Source organism: Paramormyrops kingsleyae, chromosome 2, assembly GCF_048594095.1.
Source record: "Paramormyrops kingsleyae isolate MSU_618 chromosome 2, PKINGS_0.4, whole genome shotgun sequence".
Taxonomy (NCBI): Eukaryota; Metazoa; Chordata; class Actinopteri; order Osteoglossiformes; family Mormyridae; genus Paramormyrops; species Paramormyrops kingsleyae.
In genome coordinates this window covers 26,781,852-26,801,048 of record NC_132798.1, presented here as the reverse complement: position 1 = coordinate 26,801,048, position 19,197 = coordinate 26,781,852, and the positions used below count along the sequence as shown (strand labels likewise).

Genomic DNA, 19,197 nt, shown 5'->3' with positions numbered 1-19,197 from the left:
TTAAATAAAGTCACACAACAAAGGCGCACAACAGTGTTCAGATGTTGTGCTATCGGTTGGCTGAAATTTAAATGTTTTCTTCAGAGACTGGGTGGTAACGCCGAAAACACAAGCTAAACGCAGCAAACGAAAGGCTACCGGAAATTACTTGGCTGGCTGAACTTTTACCGGAACTACGTCACACCGCTCTGTGCATATAGCCTATTCTTTCGCGCGAAAGGGAAACACACTGACGTCACATACGGGGCACGAGGCTACATTGCGCATGTCATGAACCGTCGAACCGTGCGACGCATGCATGCTCCGAACCGAGACAAGCGAACCGAACGGTTCGGTTTTTTTTCATGAACCGTGCCATCCCTAGTGGTTAGCCCTGTCCACTCACGTCCACTGTTATGGGTATGGTTCCTACTCGCAGCTCTGCGTGTGGAAATTGTTAGTTCTCCCTGTCTCCTTGCACAATCCAAAAACATGAGAAACTGGCATCTGCATTGCCCTTTTGGTGTGTGTGCCCTTTCGATTGGCAGTCCATCCAGGGTGTCCACCTCTGTGCCCCATGCTTTGTGGGAAAGGCTTCAAACTCACCATAACCCTGTACTGGATAATCAACTTGAAATTAACATTTTAGTGTTTAATATTTGTGGTTTGCTGCAGTGGGTTGGTGCCCCATCCAGGGTTATTTCCTGCCTTGCACCCGTAGCTTCTGGGGTAGGCTCTGGACCTCTGCAACCCTGCATAGGACAAGCGGGTATGGAAAATGGATGGATGACTATTAGGGTTTACTACTAAGGTGTTTGGCTAACAGATCACTGATTTCCTGTGTAGAGGTTGTTTTATGGACCTTTTTCACGAAAACCGGAAATACGTAATCGTAGGGTAAACTTAGTTCCGGTCAAGCGTCAATGCATTAGAAAACCCGGGATCAGAGAAAATTCAGCAGGGAATATATACAACCTATCTGACAAATTTACATTTGCGGATGTTGCTAAACTCGTGGAGGAAATCTCCGTCACGAGAAAGAGCAAACTTGATAAAGGCTACAAATTTTTCCACGAAGAATTTGTCCATAAGTATCAAGGTAACTGTTACTGAATTGCTCACCACATGTAATTTTTAAAGGAAAGACATTAACGGCTTGCGTTAATGTTTAAAGGTAGAAAAACTTTAGATGTATTTGTTAATAGGCAAACAAAAATATGTTATTTTAAATGAGTATAAATATATATACCTTAACATTAGACGCAAGATGAACACCCTACACACGCACACAGAAAAGCCCGGACATTTGCACAAACGCACAACCAAGAGTGGGGCTTTACAGTTTGATAATCAAACTAAATCAAAAAACACTTAAAATGTATAAGGATCGCTTTGTTGTAGCGAAATTTTTAAATAGTGTGAGCGTGATGTAAATCATTTAGGCAACAAGAATTGAGTAGCTGTAGGAACTAGTGAGCAAAATTTAGCAACAAGCATCAAAAAACATTTTAGCTGTGTTTTAATTTTAAAGAAGTTGGCCTCGTTTTTTCTAATTACATTTATTAGCTATAGGAACTAGTGCCCGGTATATTAGACTAGTGCCATGTTTCAAATAAACCCCTTAACCATAGCGTTTTTAAAGTAATGAAGCACTTTTCGGCAAATGTGTTATTTTAAATAAAACACTCTAAGCACATCGACGGAACTCAGAGCCGCTATCAATGGATCTTCGCGTTTGGTGAAATACTTTTTGTATTTTACAATGAAATAAAACTGTTAAGCTGATTACGGCTTTCTCTCGTTTTTAAAAACTTGGGCTAAAATATTTGTGCTTGTTTCGCATTTGCTCTTTTTGACAGTGTTTCGCTCGGGCATGCCTCTAGTTGCTTAAAAGCTTGGGCCTTGTGTCATTTATGCTTAAAATACGGTGTTTGCTTCTGTCTGAGGTGAAGTGTCTGCTGCAGACGTGCTCCCCTTTTTAACTGTGAAGTTTGGTCCTTCATCCCGCCGGATAGCCTGAATCCATTTACGTCGAACTTCACCATTAACAGGGAAGGAATGAAAAGATAGATGTGACTGCTTTTGGGCATTACAAGAACAGCCCGGTACACTGCAAGAAGAAGAGGTCGCTGCATGCGCTATTTGTTTTACACCGGCGGAAGTAAAGATACCCTACGATTACGTATTTCCGGTCAAAAATGCGGAAGTTGTGAAAAAGGTCTATGTTGTGTTAAGAAATCGGAAAGGTCCATTCTGATCTATTCCTGTAAGGAATTGGTGGTGGGTGGCCTAAGTTACGCTTAATTGCATGATTTCATGTAATAGTGGGAAGACATTAGCCTCTTACTGGAATTCCTTGTTTCCACCTCTATGACCAATTGTTATAATTGATTATTGAGGAAAATAATAGGAAAAAAAATCTAGCTATTTCTTAGCTATGTTATATTCAGGACTTAATATTAATTGAAGAACAATATGGGGGACTGGGGCAGCTTTACACAGTTGGCTTTGACAATGTCCAATAAAATCTCTTTCCTAAAACATGAAATGCATGAACACGTTTGGTCAAGAACATGATATGGCTCTATAATATCACAAACTCGGCTGCCATAACACGGTTATGCAATTATTTCTTTGCTATTGCTGATATACATGCTTATGCTTTGACTCTCCAGGGATTATAATATAAAATTTTTGGTACATTATTAGTTAGGTGTATTTTTGTGATATAGAATGCATTACAATGCCCGAAACTAGGGCTAAATGGTTTATCGTTCAAATCGAAATCACGATTTCAAACAACGTGATCAGCCACTGGCAAAGGCTGTGATTTGGGATATGCATCATACAGCACGTCTAACCCCGGTCTTCATGAGAACAAGTTTTACAAATTTATGCTGTGTTCCTTGTGCGACAGTCATTCTCACCAATCAGAAGTGCTGTGATCCTCGCGTGCCAGTGATGTCCGCCAATCAAAGGTGGCCAAATGCCACTGATATACGCCCACAAACGGCAAACACGTGAAACCCGAGGAAAGCTTTACATTTGTGGTGCGAAAAAATATTGGTACTGCTGCTGAGCTATAAGTGAATTACCTACTTATTTCATGGTCAGAGTTCCGCTGCTAGCTCCTTTAGCCAGCAGCACATACGTTTTTGTTAATGGGACGTCGCAGTAGCATATATCGCTCAGCCATCAATAAAACTATATATACAGTCAGTAATCCTCATGGCATCAGAGTTGCTGTCACCCCGAAAAATACATAAAACCCATAATACAGTCATATATTTTAGTACTCATTGATTTAAGTATCGGTGTCGATAGATTAATCTTGTGAAGTTAATCTTAATTCCACACCGGTAATAAAATAAAAGCCTCGCTTTAACAGAAATACCAAAAGAACTGATCACTTTAATTGCTATTACAGTGGGTTATGGGCGGTCTTATTATTTTGCAAAGATATAAAAAGTGAGACTTATGTTTTCTCATATTTGTTTTATATTTTTCGGAGTAACAACGCGAACGGAATGACCAGCCGCTTCTGCCGAAAACAGTACATTTTACTTTTTCATTTCAAATAAAACGCAGGGTTGCCAACTTTGGTCAGCAGTCTGGAGTGAGATTTTCAATTAGATTCAAGTCTGCATACATATTCACATGCATTTACATATATGTAATAGTTTTATTACTTCGTAAATAGTCTGTAGGGTTTGTAAACTACCCCAACGCTTTTGATGTAGTTAATTTTAGGTTTAAATGGCGTAAGAACAAACCCTGAAAACGTACATTTTAAAATTATTTCACCAGAATTGATTTGTATAAAAAAAATAACATTAATTTATATAGTAAAAGCGGAAACTTTGACCAACATGAAATCGCCAATAAACTGTGTCTATTTATTCAGCGTTTTATAAAATGCATAGGCCTACAGCGTTTGAAAACTTTTCAGCTGTAGGATTTCAGGACAGAGTTAATATTTTGATTGTATCTCATGTGATAATGCTGTGTCCTATGTCTTAAGTGCATTACACACTGAATATTGAACTGAAGCTTAAGACATCATATATACATTTTTTTTTAATCTCAAATCAAATCGTATTGAAATATCTGTCAGAAAAATCGTGATTAGCTATTTTCTCCAAATTTTTCCCCAAATGTATTACTGTGCGTTTTGAAAAGAGGTCACAGAAAATCAGGTAACAATCTTGATGCGTGAACACTGTGGCAGCATTACAGTGTGAAGCCTGAATAGGTTTGGTCTAATGACAGTGTTTCCTCTGGTAGAGAAACAGAGAGAGCTGGCCAGGAAGGGGTCCTTGAAGAATGGGAACGTGGGCAGTCCAGTGAACCAGCAGCCTAAGAAGAACAATGTTATGGCCAGGACACGGTGAGGCCTGTTGTTTTCATTTCACGTTCCCTTTTGCTGCAGGCTAAAAGATACATAGCATACATCAACGTGATTTACTGCAGAGCAATTACCAGATAAATATGAAAGTAGCCGTATAAATTAATATCATTTGTAGATTTAAAAATAAATGGTAGTGTTATGTTTCATGCAGTAATCTTTTGCACGTTTACTGGACATACGAGCCAAAGAATCCACCAGAAACTGATGATAGTTCAAATAGTACTTTAAATTGTTGGGGGGTAAAAGAGTTTTTGTTATTTACTTTTCCTCTCACCATTTTCCCTTTAATGTTTACTACTTGTACTGATTTCTTTACTGTCTAATTTTTGTCTCTTCCAAACAGGCTGGTTGTTCCCAATAAAGGCTATTCCTCTTTAGACCAGAGCCCCGATGAGAAGCCACTGGTTGCACTGGATACAGACAGGTATCAAACTCATTCTTGCTGAAGAAAGTTTCTAATTTGGGACATATCCGCAGCCCTTAATAAATATTGTGATTGTATGTAATGTTTGATCTTGTATCTATTAAATGTCCGCAGGTTATTCCTATTTGATGAAATGTTGTCCTCCATAATTGAGCGTAATATATCTGGTTGATATCCGACACCTTTTGTTTGTTTTCTGACAATAAAAGTTCCAACCCAATCTTATTTCTCTTCATGTCCCCTAGTAGCAGAGCATCTCCTTCCCATAACCACTATGAGGTTCCTACTCTGAAACTGGGCTTTTAGGAAACTTAAAAGTTTGGGTCTTTTGAAAACATTGTTTCAGATCACTTCAGGGTCATGCATATAGATTTGGTCAAAGAAGAAGTAAAACATTCATGAAGACTAATGTCCACTAGATCCTTGAAAAATATATTCCAGACTACAGGCATGATGTGCCTGTAGATCCTGTTTGCTAAAAGCTTCACACGCAGTAAAAAAATTATTCTATATTTAGAATAATGACTAACAAATCATGCCTGATTCATTATAATCTGAGGCTTGCATATTTGATTGTCTTTCACCCAAAGAAATGACCTCTATAAGGTCATGTAAATACATTCTCCTGGATTTGTATATAAACAATACAATTAGTATAAAGGTTTAGTAAAAATTAGTAAAACTATTAATTTATTGTATGTCATTCTTGCATACTTACTCCATGAAAAAACTGTCAGTAGAGACGATAATTAAAAAAAAAAAAAAAAAAAAAAAAATGACTTTGTTTCTATTCCCTGCCATTCAGTGATGATGACTTTGACATGTCCAGATACTCTTCATCAGGGTATTCCTCGGCTGAGGTGAGATTTCTGAATGGCCAGGTAGCTATACACTCGAATCGTTCAACTGTACTGAAGTGTTTATAGGTATATTACAGGTATGCATCGTGTTGTAACAATTAAGACTGCCTGAAACTTTGGTCAGTTTTCCCTCCAAAATAATGCTTTCACAGTTAATGCATCAGTTGTATGGTAGTACTAGCATAAAGGCAGTAAATGCTAGCTAGCTTAAAATATCAAGTTGCCCACCTTAGCTATATTAGGTAACACATTACTTGAAGCAGTCTACATAAGGGTGACATGTAACTGTCATAGGAATGACATGACACATGTCATGCACATTAATGACACATTACTGATGTTTATGACTGTTGTCATAATGTGTCATTCGGTTTTTGGAACTGAATGACACATTATGACAACAGTCATAAGCATCAATAATGTGTCATTAATGTGCATGACGTGTCGTCATTCTTATGACGGTTACATGTCACCCTTATGTAGACTGCTTCAAGTAAAGTGTTGCCCTGTATTACATCCATTTAATTTCACCGCTCCTTAATTCTGCACATTTTGAATAAGTGTTAGCCAGGAAAAACATCCCATCTGTGCAAAAGCCTTTATCACTAATGTCTTGATACCATTTACCATTGGTTTCTATTCTAAACTGATGCATAAGTATAAACTTGCTAATGGCTAAATGTGCTTCACTGGAGAAGTACTCTTTACCTGTAAGGATAGAGACAATTGATGCAGTGTTATAAATATGGGAATTCCTTTTGCTTTTGTAGCAGATCAACCAGGATTTGAATATCCAGCTGCTGAAAGATGGGTATCGGCTAGATGAAATACCAGACGATGAGGACCTGGACCTCATTCCACCGAAGTCAGTCAATCCCACCTGCACCTGCTGCCAGGCCACCTCCTCTGCTGCCTGTCAGATCCAGTAGTTTGCATCACTCCCCACATCTGCAGTGAGTTTACTTTGCCACTAGGGTGGCAACAGTGAGCCAGGGGTGGGTGGGGGAGGTTTGGGGTGCAGGGCACCTGTATGATGATCACGTGAAAAAATATCAGTACAAAACTTGCATAAAAAGAAAAAAACAGAAGTGGGTAGAGACACACTCTTGGTGTTGGGAAAGTTTGGAGGAATCAGACAGAGGGCTGCCTGGCATCATTCTCTTGCCAACACTGTAGGATCATGTTTATAACATATATATTGAAAAAAACCATCAAACAACCATCAAAATAGCTGAAACATTTTTACTTCGGAAACACAGACATACTGGGAACAAGCAACAATGAAAAGCCAGTCACCCTTTCAGTCATTTTTTCCTTTTATCCAAGGCTCTGTGTATCTGTACAAGTTTAAAAATGGACCAGGAGTGAGGGAGTGTGTGTAGCCGGGAATGAAAAACGTGATGGCTCAGGATTATTCAGCCGGTTGGTGCCCCAGGGTATTCTGGGTATCTGTAAGAATTAAACTGAAAGTATCACTGTAGCATGGACTAAGAGATTGCACTTTTTACTTCTTTCCCCCCCCCCCATATGAAGATTTTTTAAATTCTGTTAATATTTAAATAATTGTTTAGAGAAGATTGTATGTAACTAATTTTCCGCTTGACAGAAGGATACTTTTCTTTTCCTCCATTGTTATAGAAATACTAAATTGCCATGAATTGTAAGTCTGATGTAACTCTTTTCTTTGACATATATAAATAAAAATGTCCTAAATCATGATTAAACCAAAGTAGCCTTGACTATGGGTTTAGATGCTTAATTTAGGATTTGCTTCCCAGTGTACAACTCCTGCTGCTTCCACTATTTAACAGTTCCCTATTTAAGAAAACTTTAAAGGGACTTTGTGGGGAATCACTTGAGGTTTTTGAGACTGAATGTATGATATGTAATATGAAAGAACTGGTTTTTGGTACTACGAAGCCTACCTCATGTAGGTATAGCAAAACCGGGTGTGTGAACAGTCCATAAGAAGTTTATTTTACAACAAAGGAATCAGAGGGAAATTGTGGCAGATTTAAACATTTCAATGTTATGTGTTCCCCTACTGGTGTGAAAGGTGCACATTGCATGCATTTCCTAAAATCCACTTGCTATTGGCAAATGGAAAAAGAAATGTTTTGCTTTTTTCAAACGAAATGTTCAGCAACAATAGTCTTTGAAAATCCAGAAACACACCTTTTTATGATAATGGTGTAAAGAAGATAGAAATTGGTAGTTGATAACTTAGAGGTAAAAATAATACATTATCTATTTAAAGCTTTTATAGCCAAGTTGAACAAGTTTTACTAAGGTTAAAAAAGAAACAAAGTCTCTGGCAAATGCTACTAGTTCAGGAGTGGGTAATCTTATCCAGAAAGGACTGGTGTGTATGTGGGTTGTCACTGCAGCTCTATAATTAAATCACTTAATTAGAGGACTGATTGGATGAAGAATCCTCACACCTGGGTTTGAGCCGCCGACCTAAAGATTATCCCAAAAACCTGCATATGCACTGGCCCTTCGCGGATAAGATTGCTCACCCCTGTACTAGTTACTAGTTAAATTTACTAGGATCTTTCCCTTCAAATGATTAGTTATAATTGCACAGTGGTCATATTTTTCACCAGTATGCGGTACACCAAACCTGGTATACCAAATTTCAAAAATTCTCTGAACTCTGCATGTGGCAAAAAATGCAAATTAGATTATTATTTTTTTCTTACATTTAAATTTATTGGGTATCAGTATGTGTGTGAGAGAAGCACTGGAATTCCAGAGTCCTAATTCTGGATATTTATTTTAAATAGTAAAATGGAAACTCATTAAGCTCTCTGAGGATGAACATTTTTTCCAGTATAAAATTGCAGTTCTGTTACAGAATGTAATGGGCGATTGTCTCAAATTTCCTTTCCGTGCTCTGTTTGTTGTTTTTTTTATGTTGGGCCATTTAGCATTTTGAGAATGGTGGTGACCGTGAAATTATGAAAAATATGCAACATTCATTCTGAATAACATTGGAATGACTGGCTCTGAAAAGAAAAGGTCCCGGGCAGCAATGCCAACCTGCAGATTTGTTCAAGAAGCATGATCAAAACAGCCTATGAGATCATTTTTATTTTTGAAATCTCTGCACATGTCTTTGTATATCTTTGCACATGTCAAAGGATAAAGCTCTCTGCCATAGAATTTTTGCTTTTCTTCTGTGTTGTATCAGTTGTACCTGTAAATAAATGAACAGTTCTAGTGATGGAACTAGAGGGAAATTTATTATATCATACGTTATACACATACACTTCCAATCTAACCCAATCATGTCATATTACACTCTTGCATAATTCTGAGAATGTATCCGCTTGTAAGCTGAGGGAACTTACAGCCCACCCCCACTATTCCCCCCCCCCCCCAAAAAAAAAAAAAAAATCCAGTGTCCATAGGTTGTGTTTCTTAAACACGTTCTTTGGAACATTTGTAAACTTAAATTAACCTGAAGAGTAAGTGAAGGTTTTGGCGCCCCCTATCCATTTATTACTGTAACTTTCAAAGTCTACAGTTTACTGGCAAACACAATCCACTAGTGAATATATTAAGACCCAAAGGGCAATATGAAATTTTTATAGAATGTATTTATCCTATAGTCAGTCCTGTAGCAGCTTATGTTTCTCATAAAGGACACTATCTGCTAAGTCTGTGTAAAGTAACAGATTCCAAACAAAAATGTGGCAAGTTTCCTTCAATACATGTTGTATATGGTCCATTGCAAAGTTTTTACAGTATTACCCCTCAGCTATTTAAAAGTACTTATATAGCACATGCAGGAAGAGTAATTCCTATTGCTTAATATACTCCACTGCAACAGCAAAAAAATTCTATGTGCACTATTTATGTTATGATTAATATGTATATTTTTGCTTTACTGCTCTTGCATTTAAGAAAAGCAATGTTTGAGAAGGTTTTGATATTCTGCATAAAAGCAAACAGACTTCTCTCCTTCTGCTGGCTTTGTTGAACCAATTCCCAGTCTGATCTCACTACCTTATGCAGAGAGAGCTCAGTAAGTACAGATCATGTGCCAAGGGTATCTCCTGAATCACAAACACAAAAGAGACTTGCCTAAACTATAATGTAAAAAAAAAAAACTATTTTCTTTTTTTCTAAGTTTGTTTTCTGCTCGGAGAATAGAAATATGATTAATTTTTAAATGGCTGTATTATGTTTTTTGGGGTTTCTTGTTGGCTGTTGTCCTCTAATTTATTGAAATTACATTCATATTTTCGACATTCAGATATGTTTGCAGCCTGAGTATGCCTTAAGTTTTCAGTTTTAAGGGTCTTGTACATTAATGCCACCATTTAAATTTGAAAAGGGATACAAAAAAATGTTTCTTTTTTAACATAGAATTACACCAATTTTTATTATGGTTTAAATATGTAAACATTTTCCATACTGGTATTTAACAGTGTTATTGTTCTGTGTAGTGTAATATATGAATAAATTAATGCAGCAACAATTGTCAGATTGTCTGTGATTTTTGTTCTTAATGTTTTTTCCCCCAGAATGTTGAATATAGACACTACAGAACTGAAATACAACATTCCTGAAGGTTTCCTGGAGGTGTGCATACATGAAATCCACTGTTTTTCAATAAGGGGTCTCCTCACCCTGGCATCACCCTCATTTTCATTTTGAAAGCTCCAGTAGTTCAATGGGTCGCACTGTAAACTTGCACTGGCAGGGTTATGCCCATCGCGACACGTGTAAAGTTTGCATGTTCCTGTGTTTTGGCCGTTGCCCCTACAATCCAATGACATACTGTAATCTTTGGCTGGATTTGCGTGCCTGAATTATTCTTTGTGTGTGCTACGCTTTGTGATAAACTGGCATACTGTCCTCTTCTGGTCTTCCAATAATGCAGTTTAATTAAAGCAAATTAAATAAAACTCCCAACTGGCCTTGTGACCTCGACCTGTCACACTTTAGTACCTCTGTAATCTCAGTCTGCATTTTACTCTCCACTTTAAATAATGAATTCTGGTATTTAACGATTTCACCTGAGGGCAACATTTTCACCTGTTTCTTTGAGTGATGAAACTGCGCATATACATACGCTGATTTCCATTAGTTCCAGCCAGATGTCCTGCAGCACAAAAAGCAGTAAAGTAACCAGCTGAGGAAACCCCGCTTGAGCCATGGCGGTTTTTCAAAATTTGTCAAACAAAATCTGCTTGTTGCTAGACCTATTTGCAACTCGGATAAGAATTTATGATTATGAGTATTAGAACATGTATATGATACTGATAAATCTTGGTTCTTATGTAATAAATTAATATTAGTACTTAACAAATATGTGCACTCACCATTATAACCCAACACTCAGCCTTATTAATAAGTATTACTGTTAAGGCTAGCATTGAAGTATGACATAATGCACGTGTAGTTTCATATGTTAAAGACCAAGGGATTTTTTCACTATGACTTATTTACAGCGGTTAGACACACATAATGTGACAGACTGACAATCAGCATCAGATTGTGGATTTTGCCAAAACAACAAAAGCCCACATGCACCTCAAATTACGGATGCTCTCCCTTTCCTACAGCGAATGAAAGGGCTAAAAAGAAGACAAAGCGCTACATCTAACTCTCTATTAGCACCAAGAGAGTGAAAAAGCACATTCTGCCATCAGAAATCATTTGCATTAATGGACTTCTCATATTGCACCAGTTCACCATTACCAGATGCAGAAAACACCCCCGTACCATTATCCCACCTCCGCCATGTTTCACAGTGGTGGACAGGCATTCTGGTTTGAATTTCTCTCCTGACCTACCAAGACAGCGTTTGGGAGCATCGGTGACCCGTCACTCCAGAGAAGACGCCGAAACCACTGAAAATCATGGTGACCATGAAGTGGCAAAAGTCTGTCTGCCACATTTTTAGTGGACAGCAATGGCTTCCTTGCACATCTTTTTGATGTGAAACCAACTTCCTTGAGCTGTCTTGTAATTGTTCTTTGTGAAACAGCCTCATTTTGCGCATTTCTGAATTCCTGTGCTAATTTTTCAGAGGCTTCTTACAATTCTTCTGAACAGTCATTGTCAGCCTTCTGTCATCTCGACTTCTTGTCACTTTAGATCTTCAGGAACCTGCCTTCGGTGCCACAGATTCTGTCACTTGAAATGTGTGACCAATTCTCTGAGTTGTATACAGTGGAATCTGGATATCCTCAGACTTCAATCAGACATGAATGGAACAGAAGTGACGCAGCATGCTGTGAAAGGCTGTAAGACAGCTTGCCCAAATGGCTCAGTTTTTGAAAAAGAATCAAGGGAAAAGCCACCCCCTTCTAAATTGCACACTGGCTACAGACAATGCATATATTATTGCAAAACAGTTGCTTATTTCACCTGTATTTGTTAAAGAAAAGTAATCATAAAAGGTGGTAAATCTTGCTTGCCTCATTTTTGTTTTTGTCCAGCAGTGTATAATGTAAACATGTACTAACTCATGTAATAATCTAATAATGTAATAGTCATTTCTGTAAAAATCACATTAACCTGATTTTAAAATAACAATATAATGTTGCACAATTCAATGCAGTATCCCCTTCCGGTATACGTTACAGAATTTAAGATACACGTTGTTAAAATTTACAGATCAACGTGCAGATGTTGCATAAGCGCCACAGTACGTGTGATTCCCTTTCCTCTCTTTACCTCTTTATTAATCCACTATAGTCATCATGATTATGATGATCTTCTGTTTTATTATAGCTACACTACCGACCAATCGCAGCTACTGACATGTTGGCACAGAGGATGTCTACACATTAGCTGCTCTAACGCCATGTGACTGAGATTAGTGATTATACACATCAATTCCTTCACCTTGGACAAGGACATCGCGTCAATATATTGATATATAAATATATAAACCAGAAGTGTTAAAAGATTTCCCACAACTAAACAAATACGTGTCTGAAATGTTGCCAAATTTAACTGGAATATTAAAATGCTACTTAAATATTTCCTTTTCTTGCACAAGTATGACAAGCGCTATTTTCAAGTTCCAAAATAGCATTATTTACATACATTCAATTTATCGTAACATCAAACTGTTAAAATTACACCCAACGAGAACAGCCACTACTTTTTAACACCAGATAAAACTAATTTAAGACCTACGCCGGATAAAACGTATGCGGTTTACTTCTGAACTTTAGTACAATACTCGTTTCGCTAACTTCTTGAGAAATAACTTCATGCGTATTTATCACACATGAATAACGAACTACCAGCTCGAAAATCGCAACTGTTACCGTACTCAAAAGGTGCGAAATGAACCAGAAATGTCAGCAATGAAATGTACTGCAAGACATACACAGAAACCTAATGTGCGATGAAGATGGCAGAATTTCAAATGCAATAAATGCCTAACCAAGCCTAAGTGTGGAATTTGAAGGGGAGAACAGAACTTGAGTATTTCTTTGATGTTCGCTTAACAATACAAAACGTGACTCAGGAGGGAGCGCGAGCTCCGCTCCTCCTCCCTTTCGGCGTCGGACCGGCTTTTCCTGAGGTCACTGCAGCACGTGATGCGTGCGGACGCGATAAGGGTTCGGCTGCCTGGTGTTGTGCGGGTCGTGTGCGGGTTCCGCCGCCGGGGAGGTAAAGCCTTTTAAGTTATACAATGGCATCCTTTTTATGTGTTAGTATTTGTGACTGATCATAGTTTCATTACGTCGAAACAAATCTGTACCTGTTTAAATGCCACAAGAGAAGGTCGTATTTGTGCGAAAGTAGGGGGTCTGTGTTTGTGTCGTGCTGCACGATTCACCTGTTACATTTGCAGGGATTATCTTTCATGGGATTTAATTGTAAAATAAAAAAAAATTCTGCTCTGTTTGGGTATAGTGGACTTGAAGTTGTTTTCTTAGAGAATCTGCTGAAGTTACATAGAGAAGCGGAGCAGGCATGGTCTGACGGTACTACTTTAAGTTACGAAACGTAGTTGTGCTCATTGATTTCGAGTTAGTCGGAGTTGGATTTTTTTAGATAAATGCATTCGCTCCTCCTATTTGCTCTGCGGGGTATGTGAGTCTGTAAATTTAATTTGCTTGTTAACCACTCAAGTTATTTACAGGTTGTATCAGTGCCGTAGACATACAGTATTTAGTGTGATGCAGACAAGTAATGCCTCCTGGTCCCCCAGTATGATTGAACTATGCTTGCATCGTCTAAGGTGGCATCGTATTCAGAGCAGCAGGATTATAGTAATACTTCTTCCGATTATCAGTTTGTTACTGAATTGCTAATGAACGGTTAAACACTGCGTGAGAATAACCTAAAGAAAGCATTACTGCACGTTCAAATCTGCCTTTAGGCTCGTATGCTTTTAAAACCTGAACTGCAGCTGTTTTTTTTTTTTTTTTTTAAATAAAAAATTCACTTCAAATTCTACATAATAAACAGTACAGTATCAAATATAAACATGGATCTGACTGTATATTTTGCATTTTTGATTGTGTATTTTTTTGTGTATTTGCATATTTTCTCAGCATGTTTCCTCACTAAAATTGATTTTTATATAATTATCTTTCTACAGGTATACAAAAGGCTGGAGAAAATTTTAAAGGAAGATGGCCTGGTAAACTGCAAAGAGAGAGTTTTTGGTCTCATAATGACATCAGCACTCGCATCCATTTGGGAGCTACACTGGTACATGTTGGTTCCATTGTTCCGTGGTCTATTTGCCTGATTTTTTTTCTATTTTTTTTTTATAAAGAGAACCTTATCTAACTTGGTCACCACCATGTATCAGGTGGTCCTGGGTGGTGCTGAGTGCGGCAACATAGGCCCTACAGGAAACGCTGCGGCCAGCAAGCGTAAGAGGGGCAGGGAAGGACACCGTTTGATAGGTGCAGGCATGCTGGGTGTCGTCCTGCTAATTGTTGCAGTGGCTGCCTGGTGCTACTACACGGCTTCCCTGAAGAAGGCTGACCAGTTGAAGACCGAGCTGTTGAACCTCCATAAGGATGGGTTTGTCATCCGCAATCAGGCGGGAGTCGTGGTTTTCCGCATGGCTTTCAGGTGTGTTCAGCTGTAACTCTGGTCACTTCAGTGTTATTTGCTATTGAAATTAAATCTGTTTTACATCGGTTATAATTGTGCTTTGCGAAGTGTCAGTGATCTCTTAGGAACATGCTTAGGAACTACTAACTTTTTTTGCTGTTTGGCGTTTCATGAACAACTAAACGTGAACTGAAGATGAAATGTTCATTCCTGATGTATAGCAATTTGCTTTATGTACAATAACAGTATCTGCTCAGGGCAGTTCAGTTTTGACTGGTCAACTGCAACTAACATGTTGGGACACACAGAGGATGTCTACACACTAGCTGGTGTAAGAGCATGTGACAGAGATTAGTGATTACACAAAGTAGACAGGCGCTTTCTAACCAACAGCACATAGCATTTTATTTATGCAGCCCATGACATGTTTTTGATTCATCATCAGATCTGGTCAGCAGATTGATCTTCCACAGAATACATGACGTAACGTTATTATGTTAAGTGCTGGCAAGTTTCACCGCTGGTACTGTCAAGATTATACAAAAATGAATTGATTATCCAATTATTTTTTATGCAGAAATATGGAGATGCAAGAAAAATTGTATTTGTTAATGCATTTAATGTAATTGAGATTAAAAAAAAAATAAAAAAATCCATCTACTCAATTTTTGCTCCACTTCTGCTTCTACCCAAAATTGCTCATGGGTAACCTATAAAGAAAGTTTACCGCTATACGCCATACCCAGTAGTTCCTGGTTGAGCGAAAAATACCTACTCCAGAATAGGAACTTTAAAAAAAAAAAAAAAAAAAAAAAAAAAGGTTGAGGAACTATAATCAGGCTGATGGAAACGTGCATTTTTAGATCTTTACTGCTTGGATTTCTTAGGAATTTAAGTTGTTTAATACCTGTGACTTGCATGACTCTCTCTCTCTCTCTCTTTGGCTATGGAAATACAGATCAGGAACCCTTGACTTGGACTCGTGCTCGAAGAAGGGAGTGATACTGAGCTGTGACAGGTCAGATGTGGGCAAAGTCAATTTCTTCATCCAGGTAGTGTGGCCCAGGGACACAGTGATGTGCTACAGGGTGCGCTGGGAGGAGCTGGTACCTGGGCGTCCTGTGGAACACGCCATGGACTACAATGGCTCACACTGGTATGGCGGCGATGAAAGAGCCACTCAGCATTGGCCCCTCTCCATAGCAGGCCAGCAGGAGCCTGAACCCTTCATCACTAGTGACGTCTACTCCAACCGGCATAAATTTGGCGGCATCCTGGAGCGTTACTGGCTCTCGTCTAATGCTGTAGCTATTAAGATCAACGATTCGGTACCGTTCCACTTGGGCTGGGACGAAGTAGCACAGACCATGCGCTTTCAGGCTAGATATCAGGACAGCCCTTACAAACTGCTCCAAGGACCACAGGGCCATGCCGAGCTCAGCTACAGAGTCTGTGTTGGCTCTGACATCACCTCTATTCATAAGTACATGGTCCGGCGCTACTTCAACAAGCCCAATAAGGTTCCTTCTGAAGCAGTGTTTCACCACCCTATATGGTCCACGGGACCCCTGCACAAGAGTGTAGTCAGCCAGGAGAACTTGCTAACATACGTAGCTAACATCCAAAAGTATGGCTTCAACTGCAGCCACCTGGAGCTGGTTGACTGCTACACAAGCAACTATGGGGATTTTGATTTTGATCCCATTAAATTCCCAAATGCCACAGCCATGTTCCTGCAGCTAAAGGCCGATGGAATTCTTGTGTCCCTGTGGACTCATCCTTTTGCCAACTATGACTCTGCCAACTTTGGCGAAGGAGTGCGTAAGGGGTTATTTGTGCGGGAGCCCACTGGAAGTCTTCCAGCTCTGGTGCGCTGGTGGAATGGCATAGGTGCAATTTTTGACTTCACAAACCCAGAAACCCGGGACTGGTATGCTTCACAGCTGCGTGCTCTCAAGTCCAAATACGGGGTGGCCTCCTTTAAGTTCGATGCAGGTGAGACCAGCTATCTGCCCCGGCAGTTTAGCACCTTCGCTCCCCTGCATGACCCTAGTACCTTCACTCGCCGCTACACAGAGATGGCCATCCCCTTCAACGAGCGAGCTGAACTCCGGGTCGGGTACCAGTCGCAGAACATCTCCTGCTTCTTTCGCCTCATTGACCGTGATTCTGTATGGGGTTACGAGCTGGGCCTCAAATCCCTTATCCCCACTGTGTTAACCATTAGCATTTTGGGCTACCAGTTCATCCTGCCTGGCACAATCGGTGGTAACATGTATCTCAATCGTACTGACAGCAGTCGGCGACTGCCCGACCGGGAACTATACATCCGCTGGCTGGAGCTCTCCGCTTTCATGCCTGCCATGCAGTTTTCCATCCCACCCTGGGAATACGATGATGAGGTTGTCCAGATTGCCCAGCGGTTCACAGCGCTCCACGAGACACTGGTGGCCCCCAGGGTGCTGGAGCTTGCAGGGGAAGTTCTAGACACTGGGGACCCCATTGTGCGACCTCTGTGGTGGATTGCCACTGACGATGAGGCTGCTTATAAGATTGACTCCCAGTTCCTGATTGGCGATGATCTCATGGTTGCACCAGTTCTTGAGCCGGGGAAACAGGAGAGAGATATCTACCTCCCAGCTGGGAAGTGGCAAAGCTACAAAGGGGAGTATTTTGATAAGGGCCCCATGTACCTCACAGACTACCCAGTTGACCTGGACGAGATTGCGTACTTTGTCTGGGCACAGTAGGTATTGTTTTGAGAAATTTTACATCATAAATGAATCATCACTGCATTATACATAAAATATTTTGCATAAGTGAATTTTCTCAAGTTCTTTAAAATGCTTGTGCCTAACTCAGGAAAACATAGCAGTTTATTAGTATTTAAATTTTTTGAAATGGCTCACCTGATGGGAGTACTTCCAAGGTAGCATTCATGTGTAAAACTTAAGCATTAATTTTTTTTATTTTAATGTAGGTCTAATTCCCTGGACATTAAAGAAAATAGAGATGACTTCCATTTAGAGGCAGCCATTTATGTGCCTTTGAGAGTGTTTTTAATATATTATGAATTCTAAATGTATCCAAAAATGCAAATTGAATGATGGTTTCCAAATCATTTTTGTAATGTCAAATGATTGAAATTTTAAGCATGTAGACCTTGGTGCATTTGGATTTGGGCTTAGGTTGATGCTTTACTGGGGTTTATTAGCTAGGTTTAATGCCTGATTCATTGTTCATTTTAATTGTTTTACAGCACTGAGGTCAGCCAGTGTGTCCACATGCACATGCAGTGAGGCGGCAGTGTGCTCTGGCCACTAAGCAGCGTCACTCTTATCCCAATAATCCCAGTTCCTATTTATAATGATGTATATTATTACATCTGCCTAACAGATGTCCAGCTGACACCTTGTACAACAGTCGTAAAAGTTAACTGGTTACTCATGCATACATATCTCACTACATTTTGTATCTCTCTTTACTAGAGGGCGGACTATATGATTGAGTGTGTGTCAACGATACTTTACACTGACACATTTTGAGCTAAAAGTATTGGCATATTTCACATTTTCCATGGGGAAAATCAAAATGACTTTTACGAAGAGCATCTAATGGCACCCCCTACACGCCAAGCTATGGCTGCAGGCTCTTGGCTCTTTGCAAAATGGTTTAATGAATTGACCTCCGATTGTGATGACTTTCAGACACCCTAGATCCGTTCTTTTAGTCGTCATGCTAATGGAAATTAGCATGATAAAGAGGTTTAATATATAGTGTTATAAAATGCAGCAGGTCAAATCTGTGATAAGAGCAATTTTGCTAGTCAGTTGAATTGGCGTATCCTGCCAATAAAATGCCTGCAGTCAGTAAACTGCTTTTGCACTGATCTGTATACTCAGGTGAGGTTTTATTGTAGCTATAGTACATTTGCAAAGCATAAACAAGTTTTATATGATTTTCAGAATCCGAGCCCATTATATATATTTTTTTGCACTGTATGAGATTCTTTTATACAATGAATGTAATTATATATGGAAAAAAACATGAATACTGTTTTAAAGAAAATATATTTGCACAACCTGTCTAAGTGTCTTTTTGTATCTGTATATGTACTTAGTAAACATGAAAGGTCTTAATTCATCCTGTGACATTTTAAATGTCTTTGGCATTGTTTTTCCATTCTAACAATGCGTTTGTGTTTCTGTTAGGGACGTTTGTTTCGCCTATGACGGCAGCTATTTCACCATCCAGAGGTGACACTGACGTGGTGCTTGGGCTGCCCCCTGTGGCACTGGTGTGGGATCTGTGGGCTGCAATCCTTTTAAATTTTATTTTATTTTATCAGATCAAAGCTCTTCTTCCCCACCTCTGCCACTGTTCTCATTACAGGTGTCAAGGTCAGTTCATACTTTTCTGTGTGCACTTTCCTGTAATTTTGGCCTGGGGATGATCGCACTGCAACTTTTGTTCGTACT

General features: G+C 39.2%; 2 protein-coding genes across 6 annotated transcripts in view; both read left to right on the top strand.

Annotated features, from left to right (window-relative positions):
• The window catches only part of LOC111850317 (protein FAM219A), a 30,756-nt gene extending 20,599 nt beyond the window's left edge, over window positions 1-10,157 (top strand). For 3 of the 5 annotated variants that reach the window (XM_023824083.2, XM_072708852.1, XM_023824079.2), the window contains exons 3-6: window positions 4,264-4,366; window positions 4,731-4,811; window positions 5,617-5,692; window positions 6,442-10,157. In XM_023824083.2, coding sequence (XP_023679851.1) covers window positions 4,264-4,366; window positions 4,731-4,811; window positions 5,617-5,692; window positions 6,442-6,600 — 419 coding nt within the window. In that variant the 3' untranslated portion in view covers window positions 6,601-10,157. The remainder of the gene's footprint in view (window positions 1-4,263; window positions 4,367-4,730; window positions 4,812-5,616; window positions 5,693-6,441) is intronic. The other 2 variants (XM_023824081.2, XM_023824080.2) reach the window with 2 other exon arrangements.
• Window positions 10,158-13,108: 2,951 nt separating this feature from the next.
• On the top strand, window positions 13,109-18,792 carry LOC111850291 (myogenesis-regulating glycosidase-like). Its single transcript, XM_072708834.1, has 4 exons — window positions 13,109-13,315; window positions 14,253-14,365; window positions 14,469-14,737; window positions 15,678-18,792. The coding sequence occupies exons 1-4, from the start codon at window positions 13,243-13,245 to the stop codon at window positions 17,467-17,469; spliced, it is 2,247 nt and encodes a 748-aa protein (XP_072564935.1). The 5' UTR covers window positions 13,109-13,242; the 3' UTR covers window positions 17,470-18,792.
• Window positions 18,793-19,197: the final 405 nt, after the last annotated feature.

What these genes read in the sequence shown, in the direction of transcription:
- LOC111850291 (XM_072708834.1), top strand. Translation starts at nt 13,243, where the DNA reads ATGCGTGCGGACGCGATAAGGGTTCGGCTGCCTGGTGTTGTGCGGGTC. An exon ending in CGGGTTCCGCCGCCGGGGAG is followed by an intron (nt 13,316 to 14,252) that starts GTAAAGCCTTTT and finishes ATCTTTCTACAG; the next exon opens with GTATACAAAAGGCTGGAGAA. An exon ending in GTTTTCCGCATGGCTTTCAG is followed by an intron (nt 14,738 to 15,677) that starts GTGTGTTCAGCT and finishes ATGGAAATACAG; the next exon opens with ATCAGGAACCCTTGACTTGG.